The sequence below is a fragment of the Protopterus annectens genome, chromosome 2.part1 (assembly GCF_019279795.1).
Source record: "Protopterus annectens isolate FY-2018-M chromosome 2.part1, PAN1.0, whole genome shotgun sequence".
NCBI lineage: Eukaryota > Metazoa > Chordata > Ceratodontiformes > Protopteridae > Protopterus > Protopterus annectens.
Genome location: NC_056729.1, coordinates 667,780,559 through 667,798,973, shown reverse-complemented (window position 1 = coordinate 667,798,973; position 18,415 = coordinate 667,780,559). Strand labels below are relative to the sequence as shown.

General features: G+C 43.0%; 1 protein-coding gene across 1 annotated transcript in view; it reads left to right on the top strand.

Annotated features, from left to right (window-relative positions):
• Positions 1-18,415, top strand: part of MND1 (meiotic nuclear divisions 1) — a 937,304-nt gene that overhangs the window by 351,333 nt on the left and 567,556 nt on the right. Inside the window, exon 5 of the mRNA XM_044063493.1 lies at positions 10,506-10,580. Coding sequence (XP_043919428.1) covers positions 10,506-10,580 — 75 coding nt within the window. The remainder of the gene's footprint in view (positions 1-10,505; positions 10,581-18,415) is intronic.

The following is an 18,415-nucleotide window of genomic DNA, read 5'->3' as shown; positions in this document are numbered from 1 at the left end:
AGGAAGTCTGATCAATTGTTCATATCCTTTGCCAATGTCAGAATGGGAAAACCAGTTTCTAAGACCACGTTAGCCAAATGGTGAAGAGATTGCGTCTCCTTTGTGTATGCATTTAAGGGTCTATCTTTGCCCACACAAGTGAAAGCTCCTTCTTTCAGATCCATGTCAGCTTCTCAAGCTTTTTGGTCTAGAGTCTCGATTGATGATATTTGTGCTGCAGCTTTGTGGTCAAAATTGTTGTACTATTAAAATGCAGACTTCGGAATGTATGCTTATGAATTATTCAAACTACAGATGTTTGAATAGTTCATATGAGTACATTCCAAATGTTAGAACGTTATATTTGCGAATGTCCTGTGCATTTGCAAATATAAACGTTCTAAGGCAAGTACAGAGATCGCGGTACAGTGGGGTTAGGGAAATGCATCCCTTTCCTCACTGTAGTGCGATCTCGGAGTTGGAATATATAGTTACGGGGGTGTGGGGGGCTTAGGGGGGCTTGCCCCCCTTCATAAACGGGACGTTAGTTGTAGGAGTTCGGGATTTACGGCAAGGGTGACATTGGCGTTAATTGCCGTAAAATGTCAAATTCAACATTTTCGATAATTACTGCAGATTTACGACTAACTGAACAGTTGTAAATCTCCACATTCAACATTGTCAACATTTAGATACGAAATTTTATTTTGAATTTCTTAGTTTTTATAGTAAACCATCAAAATCTCATAACTTTGTCACACTACAAGCTAGATATTACTTACAGAAATAGAGCTGCCTTTGGTTCTTCAGTGCTCCAGAATATCCTCCTACTAGGGCCACCCGAGGTTACTGTAGCTGGGGACTCTGTCCCACAGGTTGAGGAATGAGTGAAAATGACAAAATCAGATAAAGAAGTTATGTACTCACCATAATGTTCCATATGTGTTGTCCATTTTCATTCTTCCTCAACATTCCCACCCTCCTTCCCCCTGCCCATGGCTGTGAAAAACCTGGCAGTTATACTTTGAGGAGCCATTGTTTCTGTTTGAGCTCCTTTATCTTGTTCCGTGTCCTTTGTGGTTACCAAATTATACCTGTACTTTTGCAAAATGTTAGCAGCAAACTTGGTATGAGGTAATCAAGGGAAATGAGGCATTATGTATAGGGGAGAAGCTTGAGCTTCGGAGCCTAAGCTTTGGTAAGTTGCTGAGTCTGATCCGAGGATCAGATCTGAGACCCACAGGTTGAAGAAGAATGAAAATGGACAATACAGATGGAACGTTATGGTGAGTGCATAACTTATTTTTTTCTGCTCAGTGCTTAACTGATGGGCATCACTACTGAGGTCCTTCGCTAAGTGAGGGAGGTAGAGTAGCCCTTTTTCAGAGGTTTCCTCACTGAACCGGATTCTCATTCTTAACCCTTAGTCAGATATGAAGTCAGAGGAGAATATCTTGCTCTGTCTCTTTTTTTTTTTTTTTTTTTAGCAAGTAGTAGTTTAAATTGTGTTCCCTCTGTTACGTCCCTCCTTTTTGCTAGACATTACCATCCCATGCAGAAGACAGTCACCTACAAGGAGAATGGAGAATGACCTCACAAAAAAAAAATCATGCAACATATCTTCACTAACCTGTCATGAACTGGCTACTTCTGGTTCTTTCTCTTTCAAAAGACAACATGGAACATGAGAGCCATTTTTGAATTTAAGTGTCTTCACAGAGTCTCCTCATCGTAGGTAAATGTCACATGGTTATTTTACTGTCCATCATGCTATGTGGAGCAGGTTAGGTGGTGTTTCAAGCAGCTCCCCACTGAAGTGTTGGCACTCAAAATGCTGAGTGTTGAAGCCAAAAAAAAAAAAAAAGACCGAAAACACAGAAGTGTGAATCTTGAAAATCGCTCTTCTCCTTAAAACTTTTTTCCCCACCCACCACCAAACTTATATGTACAAACTCCAAGATTAGCGTACCTTGGAGAGAAGGGAATATTTTAGAAGTGGCATCTCGGACTTGGTATGTAAAAGTCCAATCTTTTGACCATTCCGCCTCTGCATTTCGGGACTCACTCTAGTGGGTCCCAACATTTCAAATGGTTACCGTTTGAAGCTAAAGGATACCTACCTGCATATCCCGGTGAGTCAGGACCATTGATTCCTACTGTTCTAGGCAGGAGTCTTTTATTTTTATTTCTAGAGCCAGGAGTCTTTTATTTTTATTTCTAGAGCCTACATTTGGCCTATCATCAGTTCCATGTTTTCATGTTTTGTTTTGTTTTTGTAACAAAATTTGTGGTGGCAATGCATCACATCTGTGTTAGTGCATAAATTTTTTTTTTCATACTTAGTAGATTAGCATTTGGTCACTCATAGTCACCATAGCAAGTCAGGGCAAAGGAATTTTTTCTTCACCTCTTCCAGCATTTTGGCGTAATGGTGAATAAGACCAAGTCATTGCTGACACCCATCCAGCTGTGCTGACACCCATCCAGCTGATCTTTTTTTCTCTGAGTTGGCAACAACTGCATAGCCTTTCCCTAAAGATTTTAGTTCCCTTACAGTGTTGTCATAAGTGATGCCGCGGTGGTACGGTGGTAGCCTTGTTACCTCACAGCAAGAGGTTCTCCCATTTGATTCTCGGCGTGGCTTGAGAGTGCCTTCTGTATAGAGTCTGCATGTCCTCCCCGCGGTTGGGTAGCGTTCGAAAGACGTGTGCGTAAATGGGCATGCCTTCGTTGAAGGTTGGGCATCGAGCTGGCACCTTGGCGTTTCGTAAAAATCTACTGCCAGTCATTAGCAGACCGGAGTTCCGCTGTGGCGACCCCTTACCAAGAAAAAGCCGAAAGACAAACAACAACATAGTGCTGTCATAAGTAACTTATAATCTGCTCTCTTGCTTTTGTTTGTGTGTACTGTAACTGCATTTGTTAACCATTCCCATCCTATTTACCACACTCTTCTTTCTGAAGTGCAAATATAAAACAGACATGTAGTTTGGCTTAAATTATGAATAAAAAAAAAACTCTAACACAGCTAGAAGCATAGCTAGAGTGGGGCATGGGGGGTGGGGCAGCCATCCTACGCAGAAGGTGTTAGGGGGGCATAATCGGCAGTTGCCAGTTAATCAGTAATGCAGTAGTGGTATTTATTTGAAATGACGGCACTGAAATTAATTCCCATACTGCTTTTTGCAGCCAGTCAGGTCTGAAGTAGTACTTGCTTCAGCCCTTCATGTGTGTTATAAGCTGTAGCAAGCTACTTGCTAGAAATCAAATGTAGCAAGTGGCTTGCTACAGACTTTTAAAAGCAGAATACGTTTTTTGATTTGTGGAGGAGCTCAAACTGGGGGAAGAACGGACAAATGAATGGAGTAGACTGTGTTTTGCTCCTCAACTAAAATTTGAGGAGTGATGGACTGTGTAACAACACTGGGCACTAGATGCACCAGCTTGTATGGGGAGAATGCTGGTTTCTCCCTTAAACCTCCGTCCATAAATGACACACTTGTATGAAAAGCCAATATCCCTAGGGATGTATTTCCATATGTGAACATTTATTTGTAATAAAACACACCGTTGTTTTCATTGAAAAGATTTTTTTTATATAAATGTATTGTTGGCATGTTCAAGGGAGGCATCAGACCCTTCTTGACAAAATAGGGGCTTGTTTTACTGGTGAAGTACTGTAATGTACACATATTTTAGGTAACACAGTGGGACTGTGCTAAGAGTTACTTACGTCACAATGATTCAGGATGTCATCTCACTCTTCCAAACCCTTTTCAGGTCTTTTTTAGAATCTACAATTCATGGCAGCTGCTATACCTTTGAGACCTTTGCAGTATCTTTACATGAGTAATCCAGTGGACGCACACAATCTGGGCATCCTCGTCATCCTTTCCAAGGCATGTCACAAAGCTGTTTCCTCTTGGAAGAATCCTCTGCACATTTTCCATGGTTAGCTATTTCTAAACTATTGCTGGTGGTCCATGTCACGCCAGACATCACCTAATCGTTTTGGGGGTCTATTTCTTGTACTACTAGGTACACAGCCTCCAACAAGTCATCTACTTTCAAAAAGGCCGATCAGCAATTTGCCTCTTTTCCATGAGCAAGGAGTCTTGAAAAAATCACTATTTAGTACCATTCCATATGGTTGACAAAATGCAGTTAGTTGCCTTTTCCCAGAATTATGAGAAATCCCTTCCTGGTACTCAAAGATCGGTCTTCTAGAACAGTTTCTATTTATGGTAATCATCCGGTGTTGTCTTTCTCATTCTGCTTTACTGATGGGTCATGGATCCAATCCTCAGATCAGACTCAGCCGCATTCAACAGACTTCAGCTTCCAGGCCCAAGCTTCTCCCTTACCCATAATCCTCTGCTTCTAGCTCAACCTCCTCAGATCTTGTTTGCCACCAGTGCATGCAAACGTGCTTACCAGAACTTGAGCAGACAAGTGTCTTTTTCTATAGTTTTGATCTTTATATACCTTTCTGAGTAGTTTCTCTTAATATTACATTTCTTTAAACGTCCTCCCTACCCTTTCAGTATTTACATGGTGTGTTAAGGTTTCTTTTTTTTCTCTCCACCTCTTTCTCCCTTTCCAGGCTTTGGCCCTTCTTTCTCTTCTTATAAAATTATAAACGTATTAAAAAAAAAACCAAAAAAAAAACTCCTCCTTCGGGAGCTCCAGTTCCTAGGGAGTTTGCTGGGGTATCCCCAGGACATTCGGCTTTCCAGGTTGTAGAAAAGGCTTTCTCTGTAGGCAGAGTACTGGACCCTTTGACTTCTGCTCCTCCCCGTGTACCTGCATCAGATCTGAGCCTTGGACCTTCCATTTCTGTCCAGGGTCAGCCTGCCTCTAAGGACCTCCAGACCATCCCACCTGAGGTGGCCCCTTCCTTTTCCAACTCCTCACCTGAATATCCCATAGAGGAGATCCAGCAGAAAAAGATGTGCAAAAGGAGGCACTTTGTTTCCCCTATAGAGTCCCTTGCCAAGGATACGAACTATGATGAGGGAGAGTGGTATCCCAAATCACCACCGGGTGATGTCTCTTTTGCAGGCATCTTGGAGATCCTAAAATTAAGAGGTGGCTGGTCATCCAAAACCCCTCTTCGGAGGAATCCATATTCCTGGAGGCCTTTGGGGCAGGACCATTTACATCTTGGGTAGTCCCCCTGGTGGACGCTCTTATAGACCTTGTCTCCCATCAGGCCTGAAAGGAGCCAAACACCATAGAGCCTGTACCAAAATGACAGGACAAGATTCCTTCTCTTCCTGAGGACCAGACCTTTTGGAGTAAGGGCATCCCAGTTGATGCTATGGTGGTGGCAGCTGCTACCAAAAAAGAGTTTGCCTAGCAGAGCTTGACTGTCCATCCACCGAACAGGGAATCCAGAGCGCTGGACAGTTTGCAGAAGCATGCTTTTCCTTCAGTGACTTTCAATTAGAGCACTCAATTACCTGGCACATTTTATTCGCCTTCAGAGAGACCTGGTTAAGGAACTCTCCAAAGCCTTGGCGGAGTGCTTGCCTAAGGGGGCATTAGATAAGATTTCTCCTAAGCTAACCACTCTTACTACCCTAGCAAATTCTTCCATGAGGCTGGTTTCCCACTCAGTGGAAGGATCAAGGGCAGCTGGCACCAGCATTGTGATATGTCGATATGCTTGGATGAGGCTTTGTGATTTCATGGAGCCCTTTAAGGCATCTTTTGTCAATGCCCACTTTGATGGTTCTTCACTGTTTGGACCTTCAGTTAAGGACACTCTGACCTGCAGAGTGCAAGAAGGTAAGACCTTGTCTGCCATGGGGACCATGTTTTCCACCCTTCAACGAACCTACTCAAGGAATCAAAGAGGGGCTAAGAAGACTTGGTTCCGTAAGTTGCAAGGTTCTTTTCCTGATCAAAGCGGAGAGTACTCCTCCAGAGGCAGAGGAGGAGGCTATAATGGGAGACAATGGCCAAGAGGTAGAGGGGCCCGCAAAACCAGGAATTTAGGAAGCCTTTTTCCGACAAGCCCTTTCAGCACTCCTGATGTGCTGCCCGACTGCCCTGACTCTGAAGGCAGTCGGTGACAATTTTTCTCTACATTCAAGTGTTTGGGCCCAGATAACGACAAATGCTTGTGTGCGAAGCATACCATCCAGAGGCTATTAAGTTCCCTTTTCTCTACCCCCTGCAAAGATTCAAAAGAAACTCCCCAATGTTCCACCTAGCCAGAGAGAGAGTTGGCAGTTGTACAAATCAAAAAAATTACTGCAAAAGAGAGTCATCCAAGAGGTCTCAGCCAAACAAAGAGGAACCCGAACTTACTCCCATTTCTTTTTGGTGCCTAAGAAAACAGGGGACCTGAAGCCTATCTTGGACCTAAGCAATCTCAACTTATATGTGAAAAAAAAAGAAGTTCCCTATGGTAACGGTTCAGTCTATCCTTCCATTACTATGGAAAGATGATGGGATGTGCTCTGTGGACTTCAAGGACATGTACCATCACATAAAAATAGACAGGCACACCAGAAGTTATCTGCACTTCCATCTAGGAGCCAATCACTTCCAATTCAGAACCCTGCCCTTTGGTTTCACCACAACCCCCCGGGTGTTCAAGTACATGACAGTAGTTGCAGCATATCATCAACTGCAAGGGTTTCAGGTATTCCCATATTTAGACAATTGGCTCCTGACTGCCCCCATACAGCATCAACTTACTCAGGCCAGAGACTATCTTTGCCAGATATCACACTTCTTCGGCATTACCATAAACGTAGACAAGTCACAACCACTGCTGGTTCAAACTTTGGAATTTATTGGGGTCCACCTAAACACCATTACGCAGATAGCTTCCTTACCTCAGCACCGCATCAACACCTTGTCGCTCCAAGTTCAAGCCATTGTATCTCATACATCTCCTCCTGCCAAATTGATTCTACGAGTCCTGGAGTCTATGGCAGCAGCTATAATTCTGGTTCCCCTAACCAGGTATTATATGCTTGTTCTTCAGTGGAAACTGTCTGTTCCATGGTCGGTTCTACATCAGCCCTTGTCTGTTCCTATCAGGTTGACCAACATTTGCAGGACTCGTCTACAGTGGTGGATTCACTCAGATTTGTTTGCCCCCCCAAACAGCCACAGTGGCCACGGACGCTTCCCATCTAGGATGGGGGGGCATTTCAATGAGAAGATGGTCCAAGGCACATGGACTCCAATAGAGACCAGATTGCGTATCAGCATCCTTGAGATGAGAGCTGTCTTGTTATCATTGCAAGCCTTTCAGGAGGCTCTCCCTCTAGGGGTCATTGCGATTCACACAGACAACATATCAGTAGTCTGGTACATCAACAAGCAAGGAGGAACCTGTTCAGACCATCTCTGCTGAGAGGCCATGAGAGTTTGGGAATGGGCGATCTCTTCAAACAGTTTTCTACTTGCATAGGCTCAGCAGATCCATTCTGATGCCACACGAGTGGTCCCTCAGCCAGTCAGTAGTGAACAAGATATTCAAAAGGTGAGGTCTTCCCTGCTGCAATCACTTTGCGTCCCCTTCCAACAATAAATGCAGCAGTTATTTCGCTCTGATCCCTCCTTCAGGGAGTTCCCCGAGGGATGCTGTGGTCCACAATTGGCCCTTCGGTCTCCTTTATGTCTATCCTTCTCTTCCAGTGATCTCAAAATTTCTTCAGAAAACCAAACAGATAAAGAGCACAGTGGTCCTCATTGATACCTTTTGGCCTCATCAGATTTGGTTCCCCTTCCTCTGGTCTCACCTCAAGCATCCTCTGTGAATACTGGAACCCAAACTGGATCTCCTCTCTCACCCAACACTAGGACTCCACCCAGATCTCCCCTCACTCAAGATAACCGCATAGTTTCTCCAGTTTACCATGATTGCTAGAGGGTCCAGGTTATCTTCTCCAGTAAAGGCAATTATTCTGTCTTCTCAAAAAGTTTTAACCAAGAAGGTATATAAGAGTAAATGGAATACATTTTCTGTTTGGGCTGCTAATCATCACATTGATCCCTTTTCAGCTCCTATTTCCTTGATCCTTTACTTTCTGGAGTCTTTATTTAAGCAAGGTTCTAGTTTTGTGACCATTAAGCTCCCGTTAGCAGACATATCCAATTTCCATTCAGGATTACCTTCAGTATCTGTAGCCTCAGCCAGGTTATGTAAAGCCTTTATGAAAGATATTTTTCTTCTTAGGCCTCCAATCAAGGATCCAACTCCTCCATGGGGTTTGACTGTCATTCTACAAGCTTTGGCTCAGAGTCCCTTTGAACCGGCTAATGACTGTGACTTAAAATATTTATCCTGGATGTCTGCTATACTTGTTGCCATTACTTCAGTAAAAAGGGTTTCTGAATTGCAGGCCCTTTCATGCAAACCTCCCTGCATCATTGTTCACAAGGATAGGGTTTCCCTCCGTACTAATCCTTTTTTCACGCCGAAGGTTGCCACCGAGGCTAATGTAAATCAATGTATTTAGTTGCCAGTCTTTTTTTCCTAACTGTTCCAACAACGGAGAATACATGTTACATTCTTTGGATATTCACAGACAGTTACGCTTCTACCTTCTTAGGACGAAACAATTCAGGAAGTCAGAGCAGTTGTTTGTCTGTTCTTCCTCTAATTGAAAAGATCAAGCAGTTTCAAAAGTGACAATTGCAAAGTGGATAACCAGTTGTATATATTTTGTTTATGAGAAAAATGTTGTGAAGTTGCTTAGTCCCTCCAAAACCCCATTCAACAAGATCCATAGCAATGTTAGCAGATTTTTCATCAAGAATTCCTATTGATGACATTTGTGCTGCAGCTACCTAGTCCAAATCTCATACCTTTGTCAACCATTATTAAGTTGGATAAGGTTTCCAGGAGCAGAACATCCTTTGGCTCCTTAGCGCTTCGGCATATACTTCCTTAAGGCCACCCAAGAAATCATGTAGCTGGGGACTCTGACCCATCAGTGAAGCAGAATGAGGAGGACAACATCAGATTTATGAGTTATGTACTACCCATAGCTTGGTATCTGTGTTGATTCCTTCTTATTCTGCTTCACCTTCCCACGCAGCCATCCCCCTCCAAGAACACCTTTGTTCTAGAGGATCTGGAATAGCCTTTGTTGGAACCTATGTTTCAGGTTGAGCACTTGTTTCCTTTTTCTTCTGTCTTCTGAGGATTGTAAGGGAGGAGCTCGAGCCTGGAAACTGAAGTCTGTTGAAGGTGGCTGAGTCTGATCCGAGGATCGGATCCATGACCCATCAGTGAAGTAGAATCAGAAGAGGACAACACAGATAGGAAGTTATGGTAAGTACATAACTAATAATTTTCTGCTCCTTTAACAAGGTTTATATGACTATAATTTAGTCTATTACAAGTTGAAGTATGCCACTAGGTTCTGGACATCTTGAGCAATGGTCCTGAAGGGTATGTTTACAGCTTCATAAGTGTCTCCTGTCAATGGGTCCTTGGGTGTGATAGAGATTCTGTCCAGTGGTGTCCTCCAGCCAGAACATCTTCAAGTGGTATGCAGCATTTCATGTGAGATGAGAGGTTCTGATCATAATGATGTGTCTTCAAATCATAAGGTTGGGCTGTAAGGATTTTTTTTTAATTTTATTTTTGTTGACTGGGTAAGTGAATTTGGTTCTTTTAGATCATTGTCAGACATAACCCAAGCTGTAAGAGCAATGGTAAATATGATGTGTGATATGTATGATATGTATATGGGTAGTTTAGTATAGCCAGTTCTAATTACTCATTTTTGTGGAGGTGGGAACAAACCAGATTATCCGGTGAAAGTTCACACAAATGTAGGTGAATATGTAAAAGACTACACAGCTAGTTTTTTGAAAGACTGCACCACAGACTTTGGATTCTGAAGCAGAGGGCTTACCACTGTGCTCCCATGGTTCACTCCCCTGTAGTTTTCATTAATCATATCCTGTGAAGGGCTGCAGTACAATAGCAGTTTTTTTCAGCTGCATCATCAAGGATCTGGGGAAGGGGGATTCTTAGCACTGCCAGACTTAAGGGCATGTGAGGGCTTATGGGCAGGATTTCAGTAGAGTGCTGAGAATGAGTTGCTGTGTTTTGTAGTACCTAGACATCACAGTACTGTGATGTCCTACAGTTAAAATGACTGATAACTTGGAAATACAGTGATAAGCAAGGACCTATTACAGCCACTGCCTCGAGCTGACAGCATATACAGAGCTTCTGCATACCTTTAACTGCAGGTGTATAGAGCTGATGTAGAGGAATAAATTGATGCAAATATCGAATACACATAGTGCATTAACGGTCAGGAAGGATGCAGTGTTGCGGTAAATATATTACATAACTTATGTTTGTGTCATGTTTTGACATGCTAAGTGAAGACTCTTGTACTGTTACTCAGAGAAACTAGTAAATTTCACGTGCATTCCAAACTCTGCTATACTAGAAATGTTTATTGACTTTCATTTTGGTTACATCAATAAAAAAAAGCATGACTTGGGTTTATGCATGTCTGTTTACTCATTTTTGACAGCTTTCTGAGGGCATTCAGAAGAAGAAGATTCTACAACAGAACATAGAAAAAGCAAAAGTGGGCCGCCAGGACACTGTAAGTGTTCTCTCTCAATAGTTAATAATCTTTTGACTATTGTCGATGTTTCTGGCAGCTGTCAGTCATCCACATTTTGCTACTTTGACTGTGTAATACAGTACTATGAGAAAGAAAATGCTTGTTATGTTCTTGAATGTTAATAGGTAGATGATAAACTTCAGAACAGACTAGAAGTGAACAGCTGCTAGTTCCTTACTATGACTGTCCTCCCTTTGTACAATTGCATCTGTTCCACTGTTGATGTAATTCAATAGTTGGACATTTAAGTAGTGCAGAGCATCTGCAATGTTTGTAAGCTTTCATCATTTGCTACTGTTGCAGCTTCAGTTACATTTTTTAATTGTGTGTGCATCTAGTGATTCTGCAGCTTTATAATACACCACTGGTCAAGGAAACCTTTCTTTGAAACCAATTAGTGAAGTCTTTAGGGAAATGGAGGAAATGGGCAAAACTATACAGAATGTTAAGCTTTTTCATTCCCTCCTGCCCAGGTGTAGCAGGAACTATCCATGCAAGAATGGTCCTATTATCACAGGCAAGGAAAAGTTAGGCCAGTGAAGGGAAGAAGGGCCAATGTAAATAAAAATGACTGACAGGGGGAGCACAAAGGAAAGGTTAGGGGAGCTACAAAGGCATTTCAAGTGTAGTAAGCAGCAATAACTATATGGGTCTTCAGCCCCCTTCCCTTTCCCCAAAATCAGGTGTAAAGATAGCTAGAAGAGTCACCCAACTCTTTAAAACTGGAAAGACATTATAAAGGAATGTTGGGTGTTACAAATAATTTCTGAGGACTAAAAACTACAGCTTATAAAGAAGCCAAAGTTGATGGATATTCCAGTTGTGCTACAAAAAAGGTAATTCACTCTTTTTTTCTTGAACTCCAGCTACTAGGGATAATACAGCCTCTCCCTAGAGAAGATCGAAATGTGATTTTACTCAAGTCTGTTCTTACTGCTCAGAAACAAATGGCATGGAAACTCATTTTGGACCTTACAAAACTCAGTACCTACCTCAAAATGCTCAAATCCAAGATGTTGATGTTACACAGGCCTTGCTACAAGTTCGGTTTCCTGCAGCCCAGATAGTCACTTTGGATCTCACGGTTGTATGCTTCACTTTCCCATTCACAAGAATCGTAGCATCTGAAGAAAAAGCAGGCCTTCACTACACTGGATAAACATTATGACTCCCTTTCTGCTCCCCTTCTGTGTCTTCCTCACTATGCCAGTCCCAAAACAAGAAAACGTTTTCTGATAGACTGAGGAAGACATTCAAGTTTCATGTTGCTTTCCCTCATTCTGAAGTGGCTACGTAACCTAAAATAATAACTTCACAGGCCCAACTACAGCAGACCCAATAGTTTGGAGCTAAACTATGTGGGAAGCCCTGGAGAGCCTTCAGAAATGACCACTGGGTTCAAGACATGGTCAAGGTTGGCTATGTCTTGCATCAGTTTTGTACTTCATGAGACAGAGCTGCAGTGAGGGACCAAGCCATCTCTGCAGGTTTCTTGGAACAAGGTCATAATGTACTATTAGTGGCAACCTTTTTGTTTTTATTTCTGCAAGGAATGGATGTTTTTTTTTTTATTTACCATTTTTAACCTTACTGACTTTATTCTTTTATGTCAGATTTTGAATGACACCTCTCCAGGGGGATTATACCATCATGCAGCAGGATGCCTGACCATGTCATTGGACATGATAGACACTTTTTTGGCACATCATTGTCTGGGGTCTGCACATAAAATTCCTTTGATTTGGGATGTGTGTAATGTTCTGTGTTCTTTCTCCAATGATCAGTGTGTTTACTAAGGTGTTTGGCAATGGTGGCAAAAGCCTTGCAAGAGAATGTTCTCCATATATCTCCATATCTAAATAACTCTCTTCTTACCTGAATGTCTGCCTTCTGGTTGCCCTTTTGAGAGATTAACCAATAACTTTTCTGCAGTGAACTCTTTCATTATTAGAGTCCCAGGGGGTAAGCATAAATTGGTGAAAGTAGTGTCCACTGATATCCTGTCTTAGAAGATTGTCTTTATAGTTGTAAAACTGGACACCCATAAGTGCTGGTCATTCGTGCCTATAGAACTGACCTATTAATTCCTGGGTGAGGTCATAATGTAAAGAACATTCTCTGTCCAAAAAATTGCCATTATAGTTACAGAACTGGACATCCTTAACTGCTGGTCATTCCTGCCCACAAAATTGACTGAGGAAGCCCTGAATGAAGGCATAATTTAAGATCTGAAGTTGTTGGCTTCATTTAATCTTCAACCTGTGGGTTCGGATCTGAGAATCGGATCTGTCTCTGGCATATACTAAAGCTGTAGGATCTGAACTCTGAGCTCCTCCCCATACACATAGTGCTCTGCTCTCTCCTCATCCCCCAGATCTCATTTGCCACGCTTCTACTAGCACCGTGATTTCGTCTCTGAGCTCCTCGAGTTTGTGAGTTAAGAATTTTTTGGATCTCTTTCCCCTTTCACTGCCCCCCCCCCCCCCCCCCCCCACAAAAAAAAAAAATCTTTCTCTTCCTATTGTACTCCTAGGTCAATTACTTAAAACTACTTTCTCTTGGTAAAAGTTTACCTATGTACCTGCAGCCCATACTTCACTTGTTTTTCCCTGTAGAAGTGGTGGCCCTTTTCACCACACTGTACTAGATTAGAAGCATAAGATTTGTAGTTATTAGGAAGATACTGCACTACACTGACCTGGAATTGACAGCTTGGTTATCCTGTTTTCTTTTTAGCAGCTGGCCTAGTCCATTTTTTTCTGACTCACAACCTTGTATTACTTTGTGTTTAACCCCCTCCCCCACCTTGAAGCTGGACACACCTCCCTGCCACTCCTGCTTAGAGAGGTATCAAAAAACCTGATGTAGAAAGGCACCATCTTTTGACTTAGCTTTTCTGCCTTGCTTCATAGGAATCCCCAGTAGTGTGCTCGCATGCAAGTACTACCTGGTATTGTTTTTGTTTGTGATTCTTATTGCTGTTTTTGTAAAGCCCATCCTAAGGGGATTCTGCAGTGCTTCTGTAACCACTCTGCCTACCCAAGAACTAACTTTAAACGTTATTACCCTATTGTAAAATAAAATATATCCTATACCTACCACTGTTGTATATTAACCCTGTGTGCATTCGCTAGCAGTTTACCATGGATTTTATCTCCATTTACTCTCACTCTTTCCCCATCCTCTGAGTGCTCGTAGCTTACCACTGTACTTACTCAGGCCACCAGGTGGCATTGTTCAACCACTACCTTTCTTTTAATACAAGCCAAAAGTACTGTAACTGTTCTATTAATTTACCACTGCCCTGTTTTGGCCCTATTAATACTTACTGCATTCTACTAAACTGCTATTGCCCTGTTTTCAGCTCCTATCCCCTGTCAATCCTCTGTATCCTTCTAATTTCACACACGTGGTGCCTTATGCCAATGCCTCCTTACCTATGAGCTAGTTCTCAGCTTCACTGGCTTTCTTCCTTCTTGACATCATAGAAATTCTTCGCCAAAAAGAGGGTTGGTCTGCTCAAAGTCCTAACCTGGAGCAGTTGGTGTTTAAGGAAGCTTTTGGATCAGGCCAATCTACTCTTTGGGTGTTCTCTCCTGCAGATCCCCTTAGTGACCTTATTTTCCCACAGTGCATGGAAGGAGTCAGATGCCATGGAACCTATTCTTAAGCACCCCAACAAAATCCAGAGCAATCCTCTAGACAGACCCCATTGAACTAAGGGTATTCTTGTCGATGCCATGGTGGCTGCAGCAGCCACCAAGAGGGAGCTGGCCCAAGAAAGCTCCCCTGTTTAGCCCCCTAACAGGGAGTCTAGGCCTTTGGACAGATTTGGTAAGTGGGTGTACACTTTAGCAACTTTCTCATTGCGAGCTCTGAATTATTTGGCACATGTAACCAGACTACAGTGGGACTTTGTCAAGTAACTCTCTAGTTCTGTCCCAGGGTCCCATCTCTGCCGAGGAACAGAAACCTTTTTCCTCTAGAATGGTCACCCTACAGTCCATTGTCAACACTTCCATGAGGCTAAGTTCTCATGCTGCAGAAGGTAGCTAAAGGGCGGTCGGGTTGGGCATTTTTATCAGATGCCACACCTGGATGCGTCTGTGTGATTTCTCGGAACCTTTCAAGGCTTCCTTCACTAACACCCTTTTTGATGGATCATCTTTGTTTCGTTTGACTTTGAGACACGCTCTCCCAAAGAGAAAAGGACAGAAAGACCTTGTCTTCTGTTGGAATCTGCTTAGCTACCCCATAACGGCCTTTTTCCAGGAGCCAGAGTGGAGGTAAAAAACTGTGGTTTTGAAAATGTCCGGGTCCTTTTCAGGATTCACAGTGAGAGTTTTCCTCCAGAGGTAGAGGCAAAAACAAAATTAAGACTCCAGCAAAGCTAGAACTTAAACTGAGTGACCTCCCAGACCTCTTGTATCGGAGGAACATGGGATATATGCAAATGATCCTTAAATACATCAGGTGTTTCAGCTAATTGGCAATTCTGAATGCCCATAACTTGTTTTGTCATTTTAATGGACATTTTCAGGCCAATAAAGCCAAACCCCACGAGCTGTGGATATGCATATTTCTAGCTTTGCTGGAGTTTTCATTTTGTTTTTACTGACTGGTTTTTTAGTGATCTTTTCACTCATTGTTATAGTTTGTTGTTTGGAGTATTTTTGCAGTGACCCTAATGATAATGGACATCAGTTGGGTTTAACAGCCCTGTTTCTTATGCTTAGTCAAACAGTCTGCTTGTGCTGTGCTGATGAGGTCATAACAAGGCCGAAATATGCATATCCACAGCTAGTGGGGTTTGGCTTTATTGGCCTGAAATTGTCCATTAAAACAACAAAACAAGTAATGGGTGTTCAGAATTGTCAGTTAGCTGAAACACCTGATGTTCATAAGGATCATTTGCATATATCCCGTGTTCCTCTGATACAAGAGATTTGGGAGGTCACTCAGTAGAAGTTCTAGCTTTGCTGGAGTTTTCATTTTGTTTTTCCAGAGGTAGAGGTGGAAATGGTGCCAATGGCAGATGCCGCCCTCAGAGCAGAGGGTAACTGATGAACCAGGGGTCTCAAGATACTTTCTCTGACAGGCCCAATCAGCGATCCTGAAGGATTGCCTGACTGATGTTCTCTGGAGGCAGTCAGGGAAGTATCTTTACACCCAACAGCCTGGGAAGCCATCATGAATGATCATTGGGTGTTAAATATTGTATCCAGAGGTTATTCCATGCCCTTTCCCCTGAAAGCCTTCCCCAACCAAGATCATCCCCAATGTTCCACCTAATCAGAGGGAGGCGGCAGCCACAGAGATTTCAAAGCTGCTCACAAAAAGAGTCATCCAAAGTATCCCCCAAGACCAGCTGAGATCAGGCATCTACTCCAGATTCTTTTTGGTGCTCAAAAAGATGAGGGACCTCAGACCCATTTTCGATTTCACCAACCTCAACAAATCAGTGGCCAAATCAAAGTTCCGAATGGTCACAATTCGGCCTATTCTGCCCTTCCTGTAGGAAGGGATGACTATGTGTTCTGTAGACCTCCAGGACACATACTATCACATCAAGATGAACAGGCAGTCCAGAAGGTTACTCCGCTTCTGTCTGGAAGCCAATTACTACTACTTTAGAGTACTCCCCTTTGATCTAACCACAATCCGTTGGGTGTTCACCAAATGCATGGCAATAGTGGCAGCTCACTTGAGACTGCAAGGATTCCATGTGTTTCCCTACCTGGACGATTGGCTCCTCACTGTTCCCACCAGGCATAGACTCATCCAAACCAGGGACTACCTTTTTCAGTTAGCCCCAACCTTGGGCGTGTTTCTATCAACCTGAAGAAGTCTCACTTAAACCAATCCCGCTGATAGACTTCATTGGAGCCCATCAGGACACAAGATGTTTAGCTATCCTTCCTCCAGACAGGATCTCCACATTAAGATTCCATATCGGGCAGATCTTGGATATTCCAGCTCCCCAGCACATCTTTTTCTCAGGGTTCTGGGTTCCATGGCTGCCACCACCACTCTTGTTCCAGTAACAGAACTTCATATGAGAGTACTTCAGTGGACCCGGCAGTCCAGTAGTTCTTACTGTCGTACCCACTAAGCCACCCAGTAAAGTTATCTCAGGTATGCAGGGAGTCTCCCCTGGTAGCTGCAGTCAGAAATTTTCCAACAAGGTCAACCCTTCATCCTTATTAACCCCCCCCCAGGTGGCCACAATGACCATGGATGTTTCCCATTTTAGGTGGGAATCCCATGGGTCAAATGATCCAAGGCACACGGTCCCATCTCGAGACCAACTTGCATATAAATGTACTAGAGATGAGAGTAGTGCTTCTGGCATTGCAAGCACTTCATTTCTCTCTCCCTGCTGGGACCATTGCAATTCAAACGTACAACGTGTCAGTTGTCTGGTATATCAACAAACCGGGAGGAACCAAGTCTAACCCGTTATGTTGAGAAGCCATAAGGTTATGGCAGTGGGCGATCTCTTCCAGTCGCTTTCTAGTGGCAATGCACATTCCAGGGAAGTCAAACATCCTTGCGGACAAGCTCAGCAGAACCATTCTGATGCTTCACAAGTGGTGTCTCAATACTTAAGTGGTGAAAATGATATTCCAGAAGTGGGGTCAACCTTGCTGTGATCTCTTTGCCTCTCCTTCCAGTGCAAAATGCATGGAGTTCTTCGCCCTGATCCCTCCTCAGACCCACTCACCAAGAGACGCTCTATTCCATGCTTGGCCCCCTGGTCTCCTTCAAGCTTATTCCCCTCTGAATCTCGTCCCCAAGTTTCTACAGAAAGCTCAGAGGTTGAAGTGCAAAGTAATCCTTATTGCTACTTCATGGCCTTGGCAAGTTTGGTTTCACTCTCTGTGGTCTCACCTGGTTTGTCCGCTGTGGACACTGGATCTTGTTCCAGATCTTCTGTCACATCTGTCAGGACAGACCCACCCAGATCTTGCAAACCTGAAAGTGACCGCTTGGCTGCTCTAATTTCAATGATGGCTAGAACTCCCAGGCTTTCATCCCCAGTCAAAAAAGATCTTGATCACAGCACATAAACCTTCCACCAGAAAGATGTACAATAGCAAATGGAAAAGGTTTTCTATTTGGGCCCTGCAACACCATTTAGATCCCTTTACGGCACCTATTCCAGCCATTCTGAATTTCCTAGCCTCTGTTTTCCATAATGGAGCTAGTTTCTCTACTGTGAAGGTTCAGTTGGCAGCCATTTTCAACTTTCACAATGGAGAAAACTCATTTTCTTTGGCTTCTTCTAATCTGTACCAAACTTTTTTGAAGGGTACTTTTCTACTCCGCCCGCCAGTCAGAAATCCCACATCTGCTTGGGATCTCACCATGGTTTTGCAAACTTTGGTTGCACCTCCCTTTGAGCCTGCAGCGAACGTTGATTTGAAATACTCACCTTCTTAGTGGCTATCACCTCTGCTAAGGGAGTGTCTGAACTTCAAGCCCTGTCATCCAAGCCACCTTATTTGATTTGTCACAAAGGCAGTGTTACTCTGTGTATTAATTTTTCCTTTTTGCCCAAGGTTGCTTCTGAAGCTAACATCAGTCAGGTCATCAACAGTCTTCCAGTTTTTTCCTCAATTTTCAAAACAAATTATAAACTTCATATACTGGATGCACATAGACAAGTACGTTTTTATTTAGATGGAACAAAACATTTCAGAAAGTCTGATCAGCTTTTCAAATCCTCTTCAAAGTCTAATTTGGGCAAACGGGTTTCCAAAGTCACATTGGCCAACTGGATCTCCAACTGGATCTCTTTTGTGTATTTTTCC